Here is an 18,058-nt window from a genome sequence, read left to right as displayed (position 1 = left end):
GTTGCTTTATTTTGCACCTCTGGACCTGGCTGGACATAAGTTCAGGATTCTTTCCATAGCAAACAGCAGGCTTTATTCCAGCTCAGTGTCTTTATGGGTCAGAATGAAACAGCAGAGCATCTTTAGCCACCCAAAATATGGCAAGGGCTTACCTGCTAGCTATCCTAAATAATTTCAGTGTTTAGTCATGTAAGGAAAGTTGACACTAGATAAAGAAGCAGAAGTATCTTTCAGCAGGCAGTGTTTCCCTTTTTAATAGCCAGTTTGCCTCTCTTGCCCCTGAGCTCAAGTACCTACATCTTAACATTTAGAAGAAAAACATCCTGTTTGCAAACACTGACCATGGAGTAAGGAGTTCCTGTATTTTACCTTCCCATCTTCATGCTTCTGCATGTTTGTTTATAGCTCTACTTAGCCATAAAGATGACTTTAGTCAGAATTCCAAAGAGGTGCCTACATGATGTGCAGCCTTGCACTCGCTCAAAGAATATTTAATGAAATTTGGAACAGCAGCAAAGAAATCCCTGCAAGTTATCCTGCACAGGCCTGTGAGAAAAACACTGATACTGTGCAGAAAAAAAAAAGAAAAAAAAAAACAATTAAAAGGTTTTCCTAAACAGAAGGGAAGAATGGTGACTTTTTTTCCCCTCCATGAACAGATAGTCTTGAAATTTCTAGTAGGAAGAAAAAGCCATTTCAAACAAATTAAAAAAATGCTAATCTGATTGTCATAACATTAACCTTAAAATTCCAAGCACCACCAAAATAATAAAGTTCCACAGCCTACTGAATGTTGCATAAATGCTTCCAGGCAGCAATATTTTAGTGCAGGATAATACTTGGCAGTAAAGAAGTGTTAAGAATTCATGGTGGGCAAAGATATTAATGAAGCAGTCTCTACCCCTCCAGAACAGACTGCATAATTTAGCAGTCAAGCTATAATTCATTCAAGAATAACAATGGCTGAAACTTAAGAGGATGAGAAGAAAATTTTCACAATTAGTTCCTTAATGGTGCATTTTAAGCTGCACTTCCAGCTACAATAAGAAAGTTTCAAAGTCTGGCATCAGATTCAACTTCAAAACTTGTTTTTCCTCTTGATATTCAGAAGAGGAGAATCCTGCTATCCCAAAACCATGGCTCAATTATTGCTCTCAACATACTATTTTGTGTGACCACCACCCCTTTCCTGCACATTTATTCCAACAAATGAAGAATGAAAAGAATCACCTTAGAGCTCTTACAGAAACAATTGCAGAAGAGTAACAGTAGTGACTGTTAATAATTTTAAATGTAACATTAAAGAATAGTTAAGATACTAGTGAAATATCTTTTATAAGAACTAATATTTATCAAATATGAAAACTGGGCTTACCTTAGGGAATTGTTTTACTGGAATCAGAACTTTTTGTCCCAACTTCATATTCTTATTGATGACTACATCAATATACTTTTCTTCTTCCTTTCCTTCCCCTTTTTGGAATTTTTCAATTTCTGTTAAAGAAAAAAGTTATTTTTTTTAGTCTAATGCAACAATCTAAAAGCCAAGAATCTTCATATTCAGTATACATACATTCCAAAGCTAATACTGTAGGACATAGTTATGACATATTATGTAATCAATATATGTAATTGGTTATACAAGGCCAATAGGATAAAGCATGTTTCCCTTTTTTGTATATTAATGTTTATACCAGCACCTTGAATTAGCATTGCAAATACTGTACTCATTTAACACTTAGGATACATTTTTTATATGGCTCAATTAGTGAAAACTATTCCTATATACCTTTGAGCATGTATAAATTAAAAAACATAGCATAGTTTAATATTCAACAATTTTCTTCCTCTTCTATAAATAAAGAATCAGTTTTAATGGTGGTTTTCTACAGTGGACTGAGGAACAAATGTCAAGTTAATCTTTTGGAATTTCAGAAATGTAATTGAGGCACATAGATCATACCCAAAAATCCGAGATTAGTGTTATACCAACAATGACATTATTAGGAACGGGATTTACAAGTTCAAACCCTGGCTTGCATGACTCAATTCATTCCAGAGATACACACAAAACTGACTCTTGATTATACTTTTCTCCAAATATTGACTCTCCAGTGTGCTAATGAAAAGCTGCAGATTTCATTTCATTAGAGAGGATTCATGAGGAGCACACAGGGAGATGAAGTGAAGCAGTTTTGTGGACTGGGTCCATCATGCTGCAGCACTGAAGATGTTAGCACACACCAAAACCCAACCAATTTCACAAGTGCCAGAGAAGCTCTGCTGTGGGAATCTAGCACTTGTCCTCCACAAGCATCTCCATATATCATCTGTTACAACAGAAACACCCTTCTGCTCTACTGGACCACTAGAAATTAAAGACATTCATCAAAACCCTGCAGTTTCTTTAACAGGAATGTGATCTTAGGCTGAGAGGAGACTGTAATGAAAACTTGAACACAAAGAAACCAATCAAAAATATAGGAAAAAACAGCCTTTAGTACACCTTCAAAGACAGTCTGGTTTGAAATTAGGTCCAATGAAAAACAGAATAAACCAACCAATTTCTAACTATGGAAAAAATCCATGCATTATTAGCAGATTTGTTTAATGAATACCAGTCCATTTCAATTTACCACTACAGAATTAAGATGCCAACATCTTTTTTAACAACTGAGACTTATCTTCCATGCAAGTTTTAACTTCACTAACACAAAACAGGAAATAAACAATTTATCCAAGTTACTGTTCAGTCCTGAAAACTAAGGAAGTCAAGCCAGCCTCAGACTATTTGAAGGCTTCTTGAAGGAAAAGAATTCCCCAGCTGTACTTTTAAAACTTCTTGTCAAGTCTCTATGAAGTTTTGATTCCTATGGATTGTAGCAATGTAAAAATTCTGGAGAAGCCCTATCAAAGCAACCTTGCTCCAGTATGTCCTTTGTTACATCATGCTTAATAAAAAAAAAAAGTCTCCAGCACCATTATCCCACCAGCTAACAAACACTGAAGAATATTCAATATTCAAGAATATTTCAATATTCAAAATCTAGGTAAAAAGGGAAATTTGGAAATGCCACATTACAGACTAGGGAATTATGGGCAATTAAACAAATGTAAATTTGTGTGGAACCCATTTCCAGGTGAAATTAAGACTAAAATTTTATAGTGTAATTAGTGTGATGTTTCCATTCAGGAATCAGGTGACTGGTACCATTTAGAAGTCAAAGTTTCCAAAGATCAGATTCAGGTGTAAAATCATAATACTGTCACAGCATTCAAATGTAGATACACCTGTAACACTGCTCTTTCCTCCTATAACAAGGGCAGCAGTGACAAAGCTCTTTGATTTCTCTTGAAAAATAAGATTAGGTACTTAAAAGCTTTTATTTTATACAAGTAGAAACACAAAACTAAATTTTAAGGCTGCTGGTGGTGTTACTCTGTTAGTATAAACATTCAAAGCTTAAAACTGACCATCAATTTGCTAATCTTTAGCAATAATTTACACCATGAAATGCTGATTATCAAAACTGTAGTAAAAATACATCCATTTGTAATGACTGAAGCAAATGCAGTTGCAACAAAATTTGATATTATTTGATTTCATATTGATTTTAAATGTTAGGACTAAAATTTTTTCTAAGTCAGAAAAGCACAGGTAAACGCCATTAAATATTAAATTCAATTAATGCATTTTGCTGTATTTTTTTGTGACAGAGAAATGCACCAAGACCTCCCAGGCAGTTCAACTGACCCCAGCCTGATGTAAGACATTTATGAGTCCTCACTCACTGTAATTACTGTTACAGTAAAGGACGTTTTCCTGAAGAATCTAAACTTACAAAATAAAAGTACCTTCAACATCAAAGTCCACCAAGTTTTTATGAACTGGTAAAGCTAAAAATTTGTTTTCTCATGTTGAGCCATATGCTGTTTTCCCCAAATGCACAGCATGGCATACACTGCAATCCCCCTGCCCACCTGAAAGTGAGAACCACAACTTTATGAATCAGCAGTGGCCTAAGGAACTTCCTAGAAATTGCCAAAAAAAATTACACCTGGAAATGAGTTGTTTCAGACACCTCAGATGCACTTAAAATGCAGTTGAAGAGTTAAGCACAGAGTTCTACCTCAGTAAAATTCTTCAGCTGAGCCAGCTGCATAAATCCCCTAAGAGATCAATACAGTGCTAATTGTATTTCCTAAATACTTGAGCTCAGAAAAGTTATTTGAATTGGTATTTGAAGGACTTGGTTGCAACAATGTGATTAATGCTAAATATGTTCATAATATGGGACTACTTTGAGCTGATAAAAAACATAAAAAGACCATTCTCTTCTTGCTGTGGTAGATACTGAGCTTCAAGCCACTAAAGTTATTAAAAGAAACCCATTACTTACTCCAAAAATCAGTTTTCCTAAGCCAAGGATCTACACACTTTATTGACCATTTTAAGCAAAAACCCTTTATTCTTTTACTTGCACTGTTTAAACAACTTTTTTTTAGCTTGAAGAAGCTACTGAAACGCACTAGGAGGTTGCAAATCAGCTCTCAGCAAAAGGGATCACAATTTTCCCTGTTTGTTTTAAAGACAAATTACTTTCCTAACAAACAGCTATAGACCATTGCCAAAGCAGTACAAAGTAAGATTAAGTAATTTTTTCCTGCTATGGTCTAATGTTAATCAAACTGATTTAAGACTTTCTTCCTCTTCATTGCTGTTGTAAAAGACTTTAGTTTTGCATGAACAAAGTCCAGTCCACTGAACACATTTTATCTCAGATTTTACTGTTTTTTTTTTATTTCTTTGCACTTGAAATCAAAAATGAACAGGAAATACAGCTAAGCATTGGAATTTTATCCATATCTGCACAGCTCTTGAAATATCATTCACATACATCAAGCTTTAGATAATTAGGGAAAAATCATGCCAGATCACACAGGAAATCCAATCAGATTTTCAAGGTCAAATGGATAGGAAGATTTGCCTTTTCTTAATCCTTAGATTACATTCTGCACTGCTTTGCTATATGAAGTAATGCCATTTCCTAGATCACAGAAAGTAAATAAACATGTGATTAAAGCTTCCCATAATGCTAGAGATTAAAATCTCATGTTCTCAGACCAAGGATGCAGCTAATGCAACAGGAATTTAACTGCATGCAGTAACAACTGCATGGATGGATTTTTTTCTTTAGATTTAATCATAGCAGAGATCTAAGCAATGATTAGTCCTCATTTAATTCACCAAACAACAGTGGTAAATACATCAGATAATGATGAAGTAGAATTGTTTCATATTATTCTTCAATTAGAATTAATCTTCCCGGGGCAGAAGTACAATCCAAGATTCCAGCTCCCTCAGCTAAGCCAATATAAATACTTGTGTTTACTACTGAGCAAAGTGATGCCCTATTTGTCTGTAGTAAATCAATATAATAGATATAAGAACTAATGTCAACCTAAAAATAAACAGAAATGTTTACTGCATTTGTCCTTAAGACAATATTTCCTTTACACAAGATCAGGAGAAACAGGAACCAGGTCAATCTGCCTGCAAACCCTTAAGAAAGTTTCTACTTTATTTCCTGAGATTCAATGTCTTACCAAACACACCATTATATCCAAATAATTTTGTAGTAACTTTTTCCTGCTATGGATGGAAGAAAAAGTGTAAAATGCAAGGCTCATTCAAGGATATCCACATGATCACAGCTTAAGAGAACAGGGCATTGATGGAACTGCACTGCAATTGCACTAGAAGTAGTTTCCACATTCATTTTGAAAGTGAAAATATTCTAAGAATTACATTATCCTTTAAAAATACTCCTAAATCAAGTGGGTTTGAAAATTACTAACATTATACAATAGAAGCAATAGATTTTGCTTTATTTGGGCAATTTTATTGCCTTGTATCTAAGAAAAGGAAACATCAAAATTTAGACTGACTCAATCAAGCATGTTGTGCAACTACTGAAGCATAGCCCAACAGCAATATATTTCAGTGAATTCTCACAGCTTCACAGTTGACTTAGAAAAGTCACACCCTCCTCAATTCAGAAAGCTCTTAAGTCAAACTGAAGGGTAAGTACCTTTACATATTTCCCCTGTCCTTTTAGCTCTTGAAAGCTCACTGCTTTTGCCCATTGATGGAGACAGAACACTGAGCTCGATGGCCATTTCCCCTGGCAGCCTGATTGCTTTTGCTTTCACATCAGAAACAAATCAAAGTGATGGTACTACAAAAAACAGACCTTAATTTAGTAGTTTGCATTTTATGAAGACCCCCTTTAAGGAACACAGTTAAGCTTTGGTAAGAGACAAGCTCCCAGAGGAAAAGGGGGCTCCAAGTCAGTTGTAGGGGAATTTCAGAGAAAAAAAAATCCTTAATGGACAAAAAACTGACAATATCAGCATTCCATACTGTTTATTTGGAAATTTTCACTGTGGCAAAACCCATCATTTATCCAAGAAGACATATTTTAAGAATACCTATTCTAATAAAAGAATAAAATGAAAACTTTCCCAATGAAGCCAAGTCATAGAAATCTGCTGTGCTGGATGCTGACTAATTGCCCACAGAGACTAATTGCCTTCCAGGAGTTCTGTAAATCCAAAGTACACAAGATGGTGAACCCAATTACAATTCTAAGTTTGATTAAACTGATGATATCTTAATCTCATTATTGTTGTAGTAAAATGGTCTTGATTGTGCTTTAGATTATACATTTTTTACCCTGAACTCCTTTAATCCCTGTCCTAGTAGAGGATGATTCAAAGTTCTTTGAATCAGCACCTCTCCAACCAATATTTCTCATCTTCTGAGCTGAAAACAGCACTGCACAGCACCAACTTGAACTAGAATCACCACACCAAGGCTTTAATACATTCCAAAAAGGTTGCTGAAATAAACCTCACAGGCTTCCTTACAAGCCTCTAGGAGACCCACTGCTCATTCCCTATCCTCTTGGCGAGCATGAAGCTGCACAACCTTCCCAATTTCTCCAATTTCTGCACTAAATAGAAGATGCAACTTAAGACTCCTACTTTTAAGTATCATAAAACATGTCTAGCATAGTCTAGTTTGCTTCAAAGAAGTTTCTCTGTGTAGACACACAAAAAAATGCAGAATTTCCCAATTTCAACTGTATATGGCATCCCAATACTCCACAAAAACAATGTCTAGTTGCTGATATGAGTAAATGCTTAGACAAATATCCCTTTTTCTACCCTCTGTTTCCAAAGTAAATACTAATTAGTGTGTCTTAATAAAAAAAAAAATAAAAGGGAAAACTAAGGAAAGAGGGAAAACCAAACAAAAATAACCTCAAAATATTTAAAATAAGGAAACTAATATATGTGGAATGGCAACATTTAAACTCATCCTGAATGGGTCTAAAACACAAATAAAAAATGCAGCAGTTTTCAATTTTTAATGCTGTTTTTCTATTAATGTACCCACCCCTATTCATTTAAGAGTCTCAGAAAACCTCACATATTCTCCTCAGCCAACATTTTAATCCTTTAAAAAGTCCTTTCAAAAACTGCAAGTTTTGCATCCATAATAGGTCCTAATTCTGAACTGGCAGAGAAAGTAATGCATTAAGAGTGTGAATTGTGCATAAAAAAACCACACTAATTTGTTTCAACTAATGCTCATTATTACAATAGTTGAATTCCAAGTAACTGTCTTTCATATGCCACCTTAATTTTGTAAAAGCAACTGACAATGAATCTAATTTCAATTTACAATAAAATAAGCAGTTCATGCCAGAATGATGTCTACAGCATTCAGAATCCTCAAATTAATAATAATATCCCTGTTGAAGGACTCAAACCAATCTTTATTTAAATTGCATTCACAGGCATTATAAGTTCTATTTTACAGTCTAGGTACTAATATCTGCACTGATCTGAAAATACATTTCAGTCACCAATATGACAAATATTTTGAATGTGCTTTTTTATTAAAGCAATTGAAATCTAAATGAACACCTATTACCTTCACATCAAAAATGACTCCACTAAAATCTGTTTGAGCTGATTAATATTAGCAGTAAGGGAGGAAGTACCACAGTAGGAACTGACAAAATCATGTGTAAGGTATTAACAGATGTTTAATCAGTCTTGCTCAGGAAGAAAATAAGATGTAGATGTAGACGTCAGTCCCATATCCTCAACCTACTCCACTGAAAATTATTTATCTCATTGTGAAGATAACTTATAAGAAAATGCTAAAATCAGCTCTATGATTTACCCACTCTATCTACTGTACATTTACCTACTGCAGATCTTTCTTTAAGCATGAATATGTCTAAATTAGCAAGGTCAGGGATTCACTAACTACAAAAACTTAACTCATTTGTTCTGAAACTTAAAAATAAAATCCAATTTACAGAGCATCTTACACTACTTGGTGCATAGGACTCAGGCCAAATGAAATTATATTCTGTATCAAGTGTCCTTACAAGCAGCTGTTTCACCTTTTTCATTCCAGCATATGAACACAGCCAGGTAGCTCTTGCACAAGATTTCACTTGACATTTTGGTGATACATCAAGAAGGGCCTATAATCTTCCTTCCTTATCATGTACATAGCACTACAGAGTACTACAAACTTTCTGTGACTCCTCTGACAACTTTCACAAGAAAAGGTGTAAATCAGATCTCAGCTAAAAAAATGGACACAACCTGCAGCTCCTCCATATGCAAATATCACATTTTGAACTATTGCCAAGGTGAGGTAGTAGCTATAGCACATCCAGTTGTTGACCCTTAAAATAAATAGACTTGAGCACTATTAAGACCACACTTTAAGGCACTGGCAAAGTCTGCAGTCTAAGAATCTGCCAGCAGATTGAAACAAACCCTATTTAATACTAGAAGGTAGCTATGCTAACAAAACACATCCCTGTGTTTTGTGTAACTGATACTTACATAAATAAGTGTACAGCTCTTTACTTAGCATTATGCAAGATTTATATGGCCATCAGCAAGACCAAGAAGTGTTATCTTCTACTTCTCTAAAAATCACTTTTAGGCAACTAGAGCTTTGCCAGAGCCTCCATCCCGATGACAGAAGGCCAGGGTAGAGCCTCACACTCTGGCAATCCTTAGTTCAGGAATGTGTCACATCCCACTGATAAATACCAGTAAAACACAACTTACACAATTTACCTGAAACCATCACTACAGCAGAACTTTCAGGAAACATACACAAATACTGAGGGATGTGGCTGGTGCCATCAACAGGCCACTGTTTGGTAAGGTGATGGTCATCAGGGAATGTCACCGATAACTGAGGCAAAGCAGTCCTGTCTTCAGGAGCAGGGAGGAGGATCTGGGACACCACAGCAAGGTATGTCTCACCTTGATCTCTTGGAAGGTGATGTAGCAAACAGCTCTTGAAAACCATTTCCAAGCCCAGAAGGTCAAGATGAGAGCAGTTTGCACAAACTTAGAGCAAGGAAGTCATACGCACTAAACAGCACTATGAACAATGTGAGATGAGACAAGAGCTGATGTGTCCACACCCCATCTGTAGCAGGGCTGTTGATAATCTTCCCACACCCCATCCTCATGTGGACTGATGAGGCACAGGACAGAGACATGAGGCAGACTGAAAAGAGCAAACTGACCTGCCTGGCTCAAAGGACTCTGTCAGGAGCATCACAACCAGGCCAGACATCAGTGGTGAGCTCTGAGGGTCAATGAAATTTAACATCATCATCAGTGACCTGGATGATGGCACAGAGTGCAGTTCCAGCAGCTTTACACAGCAGAAAACCAGGAGTGATCCAAACACCAGAGGGTTGTGATGACACTCAGAGTGCCTGGAAGAGGTGGAGGAATGGGCAGCAGTCCTGTGCAGCTCAAAGGGAAGTGCAAAGACCTGTGCCTGTGGAGGAATAACCTCATGCAAGAGAACCCCATGCCTGGAAACCAAATGCCAGAAGCAGCTTTGCAGAAGAGGACCTGAAGTTCAAACAAGATGAGCACCAGCCAGGAAAATGCACTTGCAAAGGCCACCAGCACCTGGGCTGCACCAGAACAGCACTGCCAGCACTGTGGAAGTGGTGATCCTTCCTCTCATGCAAGTTTTAGCAAGATTTCTGCTGTTTTGTTGAAGAGTTTTGAAATTATTTGTTGGCAGAAAGATTTGTTTCATCTTTGGTAATTAAAAAAAAAATACTAGTTTGAATAAATCCTCACCCTAGCCCAAGATTTATTTCTCATGACATACTGGAACATAGAAAGCCACGATTTGTTACCTGAAAGCATGGTAGAAATCAATGTTATTCATTCATCATAGAAATGCTAAAACAGTCCAGAGAAACAAATATCGACAGACCCAGGGTACAGCAGTCCATTGTTCTGCCTCTCCATTGTGCATGGCTGAAAGTGCACACAGCATGCAGCTCTTCCCACTGCTTCCCAGAATGCAATATTGTCCAAAATGCATTTTCTGTCCAATAAAAACTTGTCACTGTCCATATTTCACACAAGGTTAGGGAAAGAAACAGAGATAAAGCTATTTCAAGTATATCTATAGTGTTTTTAAATTCTTATATTTAATTCAGAGTTAGCACCAGACACTGCTATGACTTAAATTCACACCCACTGATCCTCAGACTTAAATTCACACCCACTGATCCTCATAAGCTCTACCAACAAGCAAAACCACAATCTTGCTACAGAACTGATAAAAAACATCTATATATTCTGTGGCATTGCAGTAATTGAGTGAACTCAAAGTGAATGCAATCACTGCTTAGAGCCTCTAAAAGATGGACCATTAAAAACAGCATAAACTGGAGTAGCCTTCATGTACAATCTCGTTTCAACCTACTGTTTGTAATTTTCTCATTTTGCTGATTTTTAACACAAGCTTCCTGCTCCTTTGATGTAAATTTCTCAAAATCCTGAGAAATTCCATGTCTGAAACTTTGTTTACTAAAGCACAAACAACTGATGCGCAAGTGTGCTGTGAAAAAGTAATATTGTATAGAAAGAACACAAAACCACAAAAACACATGTATGTCATGGGTCATAAAATAGATGAGTTGCATATTCTACTCGGCAAAACAACAAAAAAACCACAAATTTTAAAAATGCTTTCATAATATTTATGATAAAAATAACAACCTAAAGCATCCTAAAGAATTTGTGCATTCTTACCCACAGATGTAAGAAACAAACATACAAACTGTAGTTGGCCCATGTAAAAGAGAAGGGGCTAATTCCAACACACCATCCTGGATTAGGTTAACACAACCCTAATCCTCTAACCTCAAAGCCAGGTTGGATGGGCTTTGGGCTTTAAACAAGCTGGTCCTTGTTTGTGGAAGGTGTCCTTGCCCATGGCAGGGGGGATTAGAACCAGATGACCTTTAAGGTCCTTCCAACCCAAACCACCTCATGATTCCTTCAGAAGGCCATGACTTTCACTGCCAGCAGATAAAAGAGGTAAAGCACCACTTTTGACAAAATTATTGTAGACAGTACTTTTATTTTTTGTCACCCATTACAGTCCTGGGCTGCAGTAATGTAACTTGGCAGGGAAAGGCAGCTTGCACATCTACTGTCCTATGGGAAAGTGCAGCTTAAAGAAATTTGTGTGGTAATTTTTTGTATGAGCTTCAGCATAAACTGGATGTTAAAAACTTCAAACATCCAAGTTAAAAATTAACTAGCTGAGGGATAACATTAATTACAATCCCTTCCACATGGTAAATAGCAGGCAAATCCAAATTATTTTCTGTGCATGAAGACATATTACACAGAATAACACATATTGCTAGCACATTCAATTTTTTTCCCAAATATTATGCTATTAAACTTATTTTCATGAAATTAGTTGAACCACTTTGCAGAATTGTAGAACAAGATCAGACTCCCCTAGAGGTGTTATAAAACTTGAAAGTCCATCTTAAGGACTCAATCCAGCTGCAAATCTTAAGGAAAGGACTAAAGATCTTTCAACAGACCAGTCTTTGCAGGAAAGCAGCCACATCTACAGCTCCAGATAAATCTCTGCCTCTGTAGGACCATGTGCCTGTCCATGCAGCACCTTCCCTGAGGAAGGCAATCTTCCAACTTTCATGGCATCTATGAAGAAAACGTTTTTTCTTAAACTAGTATTTCTAGCATTGACCTAATAGAACATTATGCATCTTTCCAAATTTAAGAAAAACTGCAACAAACCATGTTTTATACCTAAAATATCTGAATTAACTACCAACTTATGCAAGTAAGCTTTTGCTGAAACACACCTTACAAAGCTAAAATACACTACAGTTTTAGTAGTATTTATGGTGTGGGTTTACTTGTGGTAAGAAACAGCTCTGACTCAATCTTTCTCTAAAGAAATTATCTTCATGTTAACTTTAAATGTAACTAAGCAATTAGTTCTTGTTAAGTTATATTTTGACCTAGTAAATTTGTTTACAAAAAGCATCTTTCTTCAGTAAAAAGTATTTTTAAAGGTCTAAGCTGCTTTCCAACAGACGTGGTTATGGTATAACTGTAAGAATCAGGAAAACTGCATGTTCTGTGCAACTACTCAGCAGTCAAGACATTGCAAATTCATTTGTCTTAATGATTTGTTTTGAAGACAGTTTAAAATCAAATGCTTATATAGAAATCTAAAATGTGATGCCTGTATTGCAGCCAAATTGTGTCATGAAGTTATTTGATAAATTAACTTTAGACATGTTACTGTTTTAGTTTTCATCCAGCTAATTTCAGAATGCAAACTTTCACTGAACACTTTATCCCAGTGATGAGCACGTGGCTTCTTAGGGGAGCAATTCCTATATTCAATAGTTTAAATAGCATATTTCAGTACATTTCTACAGATTATACACTGAAAATCAACTACTACAAAGTGTCACAGGCACAAAACAGCTGACACCTTTAAGTGCAGTAGAACAATTCACAGCCAGGGAAGTTCACCTACATTCAAGGTGAGAGAGCAAAAACAAAACCAATCATATTTTTAACAGTCATGCTGGGAACTTGCAGAAGCTGCTTCTAACCAGACACCTGCCCTGCTTGTCCCCCACCTGCCTTCACAGCCCCATATATTCAAGTTTCTGCTCCTTCATCACTTCTGTCTGCCAAGAAACAATAAGAAAAGTGCCAACGCAAACTACCTGAGGTGCCATTACTTCTTGATTCAGTGATGCTTAAATTGCTTTTATATGGGAAAGAAAATGTTGATGCTCCATTTTCTGAAAGTACAGAATGAAGTTATTTTCTAGATGTGGCAGAGGACAAAGAGAACGAATTTTAAGAAAATACAACTGCTTCAGAAATTTGGAGTACCTAAAAGACGAAGAACAGCTGAGACAGCAATAACCAATTCATGGGTAGACTTCTATTGCTCCTTGCTACTTGAGAGAAACAAAGAAAAAAGAGCATTTGGGAAGAAACTCAAACAGTTGCAATGGGTACTTGTGCACACCTGAAGTCTTCCTAGAGAAAAGGTCCTGTGTTACTAAGTCTCAAATCTCACTTCCCCCTCGACCTTAGAGCAAGTGCAGGAATGCCATGTCCAGTCAAATACAGAATAACCACCTAAAGAGGCTGCAATGTGTTACTTTGCATACACTCAAGAAATAAAGGTGCTTCACTGAACTCAAAAATCTGACTGTCCACTGTGAAATAAACATTTAACCATAGGGAACAGAAACTCTTCCTCGTGCCAACAGGAGAGAAAAACTCACAAATCCCTCTACCAAATCTAACATGTTGGTTTAAAGACTCAATCATCAGTGTGTCACAGAGTCAGAAAATACCGGAAATGCTACCATGAATTTTCATAGATCATAAATGGGACTAAATTCCCAGAGCTGCTCTTTTTGCAGGATCCCTTTCTAAAGCATACACAACTAATTTAATAGATTACTACTCATACTTGCTCTAACTGTAACTTTAAAAATACGAACATTACACTAAATTATCAGAAAGAGCTGGGAATGAAGGAAAGCTTTTATCACTAAATTCATACAGCTTTTACTTTATCCTTGCATAATAACTATGTATTGGCAGTACCCCTTGACAAGAAGCATGAGATTAACTATGTAGCTGGCCAGGAATATCTATTCTGTTGAATCTATTTTTCTGAAGGGGCCATCTGCTCTTATTTCTTCATTTTGTGGCTTAAATTGAAATTGCATTCACTATTCTGTTAGGATTTCAATTAGGTACATGTAAAATTTCTCCCATGTCAGGATGGCTGTTTTGAGGATGAAGTACTGTAAGGGGAAAAGGTGTTATTACAAAAAGTTGATTGACTATTATTGATACAGCTAAAACAGATGATTAGTCATCAATAAAATGAAAGAAAAATAATGCTAACATTTGTTTTATTACAGCACAGCTTGACATCCATTACTAACAGTATGCACAGCCATATTTAAGGCACCAAACCTGAATAAAGGAACTACATTTGCTTTCTACATTCCCTCCACTCCGCTCTTTTCCAATGACACTGCAGAAAAGCTTCAAATCTCAGCTTTGATAGCAGCAATGAAACCTTTCCAAATGAGAAGCCAAAAAATACCTCATACAGATGCTGACAAGACATACCTATGGGATTAGCATCATTTGCACAGACTTAGAAATAATGAAGTCACAGCTAAAACACTTACTGAAACAAGCTACAGGGTTGAGCTCCAGCCAGTTACTACTACTCCAGTGCAATAATACAAAGTTCAGCAAAACAGTCTGAAAGAACAGTAAAGAATTAAACCTACAGTTTTACCTTATACTTTATCCAAGTGGGAAAAAAAGTACTTTTGATTCAGCTATTTCCTATCCATTTCACTTCTTTCCCCAGAAAAATGACCAAGCAGGAGGCTATCCAGCAAGTTGAGTACTTTAGCTATTGCCTAGAGTAACTAAATAAATACTCAACACCAGCCTCATGCAAGGCATCACAGCAAGCAGCCTCCTAGCCCAGGCAGTCGTTAGAAGCTTTGGTCATTGCTTTGAACACAGGAACAGAAATAAGGGATTGGTACCTTCAGGACCTACAACCTACTCAGAGGCAGAAAATACATTATGTTAGCACAATGCTCAGCATAGCAGTGAAGTCTAAACTACAACCTAAAAGTTAAGAAAGCAAATCACATCCATTTTCCACTATCAGGGCATTAATCTAAAGGATAAGTCACTTCCAGTTCTTTATAGACCTGATCCCACAGCCAGCTACTTGCCACTTATGTGGTAATCGAAATACACACCAGTGTTTTTAATTAATGTTATACTGAACTATGTGAACTATTATTAGGGTTTCAAACAAGGCCTATTATTTCAGGTCTGCAAACTATATAAGTGCATCTATAAATAAATAATTTATAAATACATTAGGGTAATTTCTCCATACTCTCCATTTAATCAGCTGATAAAAAAGGAATATTCTAAGAACTTCAAATTCAGAAGTCTGGGACAGTTTCTTCTAAAATTTTATTCAAGATTTTTCAAATTGGACGACAGCAGTCTTAACAGTTCAAGCACACATGAAGAAAACAACACAGGTCAAAGCCACCAGGTCATAGAAGGGTTTAGGGTGGAAGTGACCTTAAATATCATCTAGTTCCATACCCCCTGCCATGGGCAGGAATGCCTTCCCCTAGACCAGGCCGCTCAGAGCCCCATCCAACCTGACCTGGAACACTGCAAGGGATGGGGCTTCCATAGCTTCTCTGGGCAACCTGTGCCAGTGCCTCAGCACACAGAGAAGAATTTCTTCCTAACATATAATCCAAATTTCTCCTCCTTTAGTTTAAAACCATCCCCATGTATGATATGGTGTCATCCTCAATGATGTGGCCAGTAGAGTTAGGAGAAGGGCTCAGGTGTTTAGTTAGGATGTGTTTGGGCTTTTGACGATTTGGTCTTTTGAGCAGAACCCCACTAGAAGTGGTGCTCCTATTCGGGTGAGGTTGCCGATGGTAAGGCATGCAGTGGTTGTGGGTAGTATTTTTTGGAGCCCTCCTATTTTTCAGATATCTTGTTCGCCACTTAGGCTGTGAATGATGGAGCCTGAGCATAGGAAGAGCATGGCCTTGAAGAATGCGTCAGTTGAAATGTGGGGCAGAAAAGATGAGGGGCAGAAGGAAGTGGTGAACATCTGGAGTGGGAGGAATAAGGAAGGGGGAGGATCTTCCAGGTGGAAGCATTGCTCTCCTGGAGTCACAATCAGGTGTGATGAAATCCTGTGTTCCTGGAGATGGCTGAACACCTGCCAGCTCAGGGGAAGCGGAGAATGGATTCCTTGTTTTCATCTGCTTGCATGTGCAGCTTGTACCTTCTTATCCAAGTATCCTCTCTTCACCCAGAGTTTTGTAGCTTTTACTCTTCCTATTCCCGCCCCCATTCCCTCGCGGGGGCTGGGGTTACAGCAGGACAGGGACACACCTGCGCCTGGGGGACAGACAGGACACATCTGGCTGTGGGAGCTGCTGCCACAGATCAACACCGATGGCACCGGCACCGCCTGGCCCCGACCCCGCTCTCCCGAGGGGCTGGCACCCGATCCCAATCCCGCCTCTCCCAAGGATCACACCCGCTCCAACAGCCCCGATCCCCGCTCTCCCGAAGGGCTGACACCCGAGCCCGGCTCCCCCGGGGGGATGACACCCAAGCCCGGCCCTCCTGAGGGGCTCACACCCGACCCCGGGAGCCCCAGTCCCGCCTCTCCTGGTAGGCTGATGCCCGACCCCGGGAGTTCCGATCCTGCCTCTCCCGGGGGCTCACATCCGATCCCACAGCCCCGATCCCGGCTCTCCCGGGGATCACGCCTGATCCCAACAGCCCCGATGCCGGCTCTCGGGGGATCAGACCCATTTGTACAGCCCCGATTCCGGCTCTGCGGAGGGGCTGACACCCGAGCCCAGCTCCCCCAGGGGGATTTATTTATATTGCACACGGGAGCCCCAGTCCCGCCTCTCCCGCTGGGCTGATGCCTGATCCGGGAGTTCGGATCCTTCCTCTCACGGGGGATCACATTCGATTCCACAGCCCTGACCACGGCTCTCCCGGGAATCAGACCCGTTTGTACAGCCCAGATCCCTCCTCTCCTGGGGATCAGACCCGATCCCGACTCTCCCGGGGGATCAGACCCATTTGTACAGCCCCAATCCCGGCTCTTCCAGTGATCACACCCGTTCCTACAGCCCAGATCCGAGCTCTCTCGGGGAGCACAGCCGATCCCACAGCCCCGATCCCGGCTCTCTGGAGGGGCTGGCACCCGAGCCCGGCTCCCCTCGGCCCTCCCGGTGGCCTCACACCCGATCCCAATTCCGCCTCTTCCGAGGGATCACACCCGATCCCACAGCCGCGATCCCGCCTCTCCCGAGGGATCACACCCGATCACACCTCTCCCGGCGAATCACACCCAATCCCGGCTCTCCCGAGGATCCCACCCGATCCCACAGCCCCGATCCCGGCTCTCCCGAGGATCCCACCCGATCCCACAGCCCCGCAGGGCCGGGCCGCTGTCGCCCCCTCCTGGCACCGCGCCAGAAATAATTCCCGAAACGCTCTAAAACCCTCCCGAAACGGCTCCCCCGAAAATGAAACGCACACAATGCCGTCTCTAGTAACTAGTGCCCTAATCATAACAGTTGCATGGCAAAGATGCATTCAAAATCGTTCTGCAAAAGCTGCATCATCAATAGCTCTGCATCACTACATGTAAGATGTTGTATTAGAATCCGGTAGGAAAACCCAGTGTGGAATGCTTCTGCTCTTTCCAAAGTGTGCTCATATTAATAGTTCATAATCGCCCAAGACCCTAAAATTAACAGATTTTAAAGCTGGAAAAATTCTTCAGAGGACATTAATCCTCTGTCATGGTTTAGCCCCAGCTAGCAGCTAAGCCCCACATAGGAACTCCCTTCCCCCTGAGAGGATGCGGGAGAAAATTGCAAGGGTAAAATTAATAGACTTTGTGGGTCGAGATAAAGACAGTTTAATAGTAGGTAAAGCAAAATCCATGCAGATGAGCAAAGCAAAACAACTCATCCACCCCTCTCCACGGCCAGGCATG

General features: G+C 39.1%; 1 protein-coding gene across 2 annotated transcripts in view; it reads right to left on the bottom strand.

Moving 5' to 3' along the window:
• KHDRBS3 (KH RNA binding domain containing, signal transduction associated 3) overlaps window positions 1–18,058 on the bottom strand; it is a 90,594-nt gene that overhangs the window by 62,185 nt on the left and 10,351 nt on the right. For both annotated transcript variants that reach the window (XM_026790363.2, XM_074557415.1), the window contains exon 2: window positions 1,376–1,494. In XM_026790363.2, coding sequence (XP_026646164.1) covers window positions 1,376–1,494 — 119 coding nt within the window. The remainder of the gene's footprint in view (window positions 1–1,375; window positions 1,495–18,058) is intronic.

This window comes from Zonotrichia albicollis, chromosome 1 (genome assembly GCF_047830755.1).
Source record: "Zonotrichia albicollis isolate bZonAlb1 chromosome 1, bZonAlb1.hap1, whole genome shotgun sequence".
Lineage (NCBI taxonomy): Eukaryota > Metazoa > Chordata > Aves > Passeriformes > Passerellidae > Zonotrichia > Zonotrichia albicollis.
This window is presented reverse-complemented; position numbering and strand designations above follow the sequence as displayed.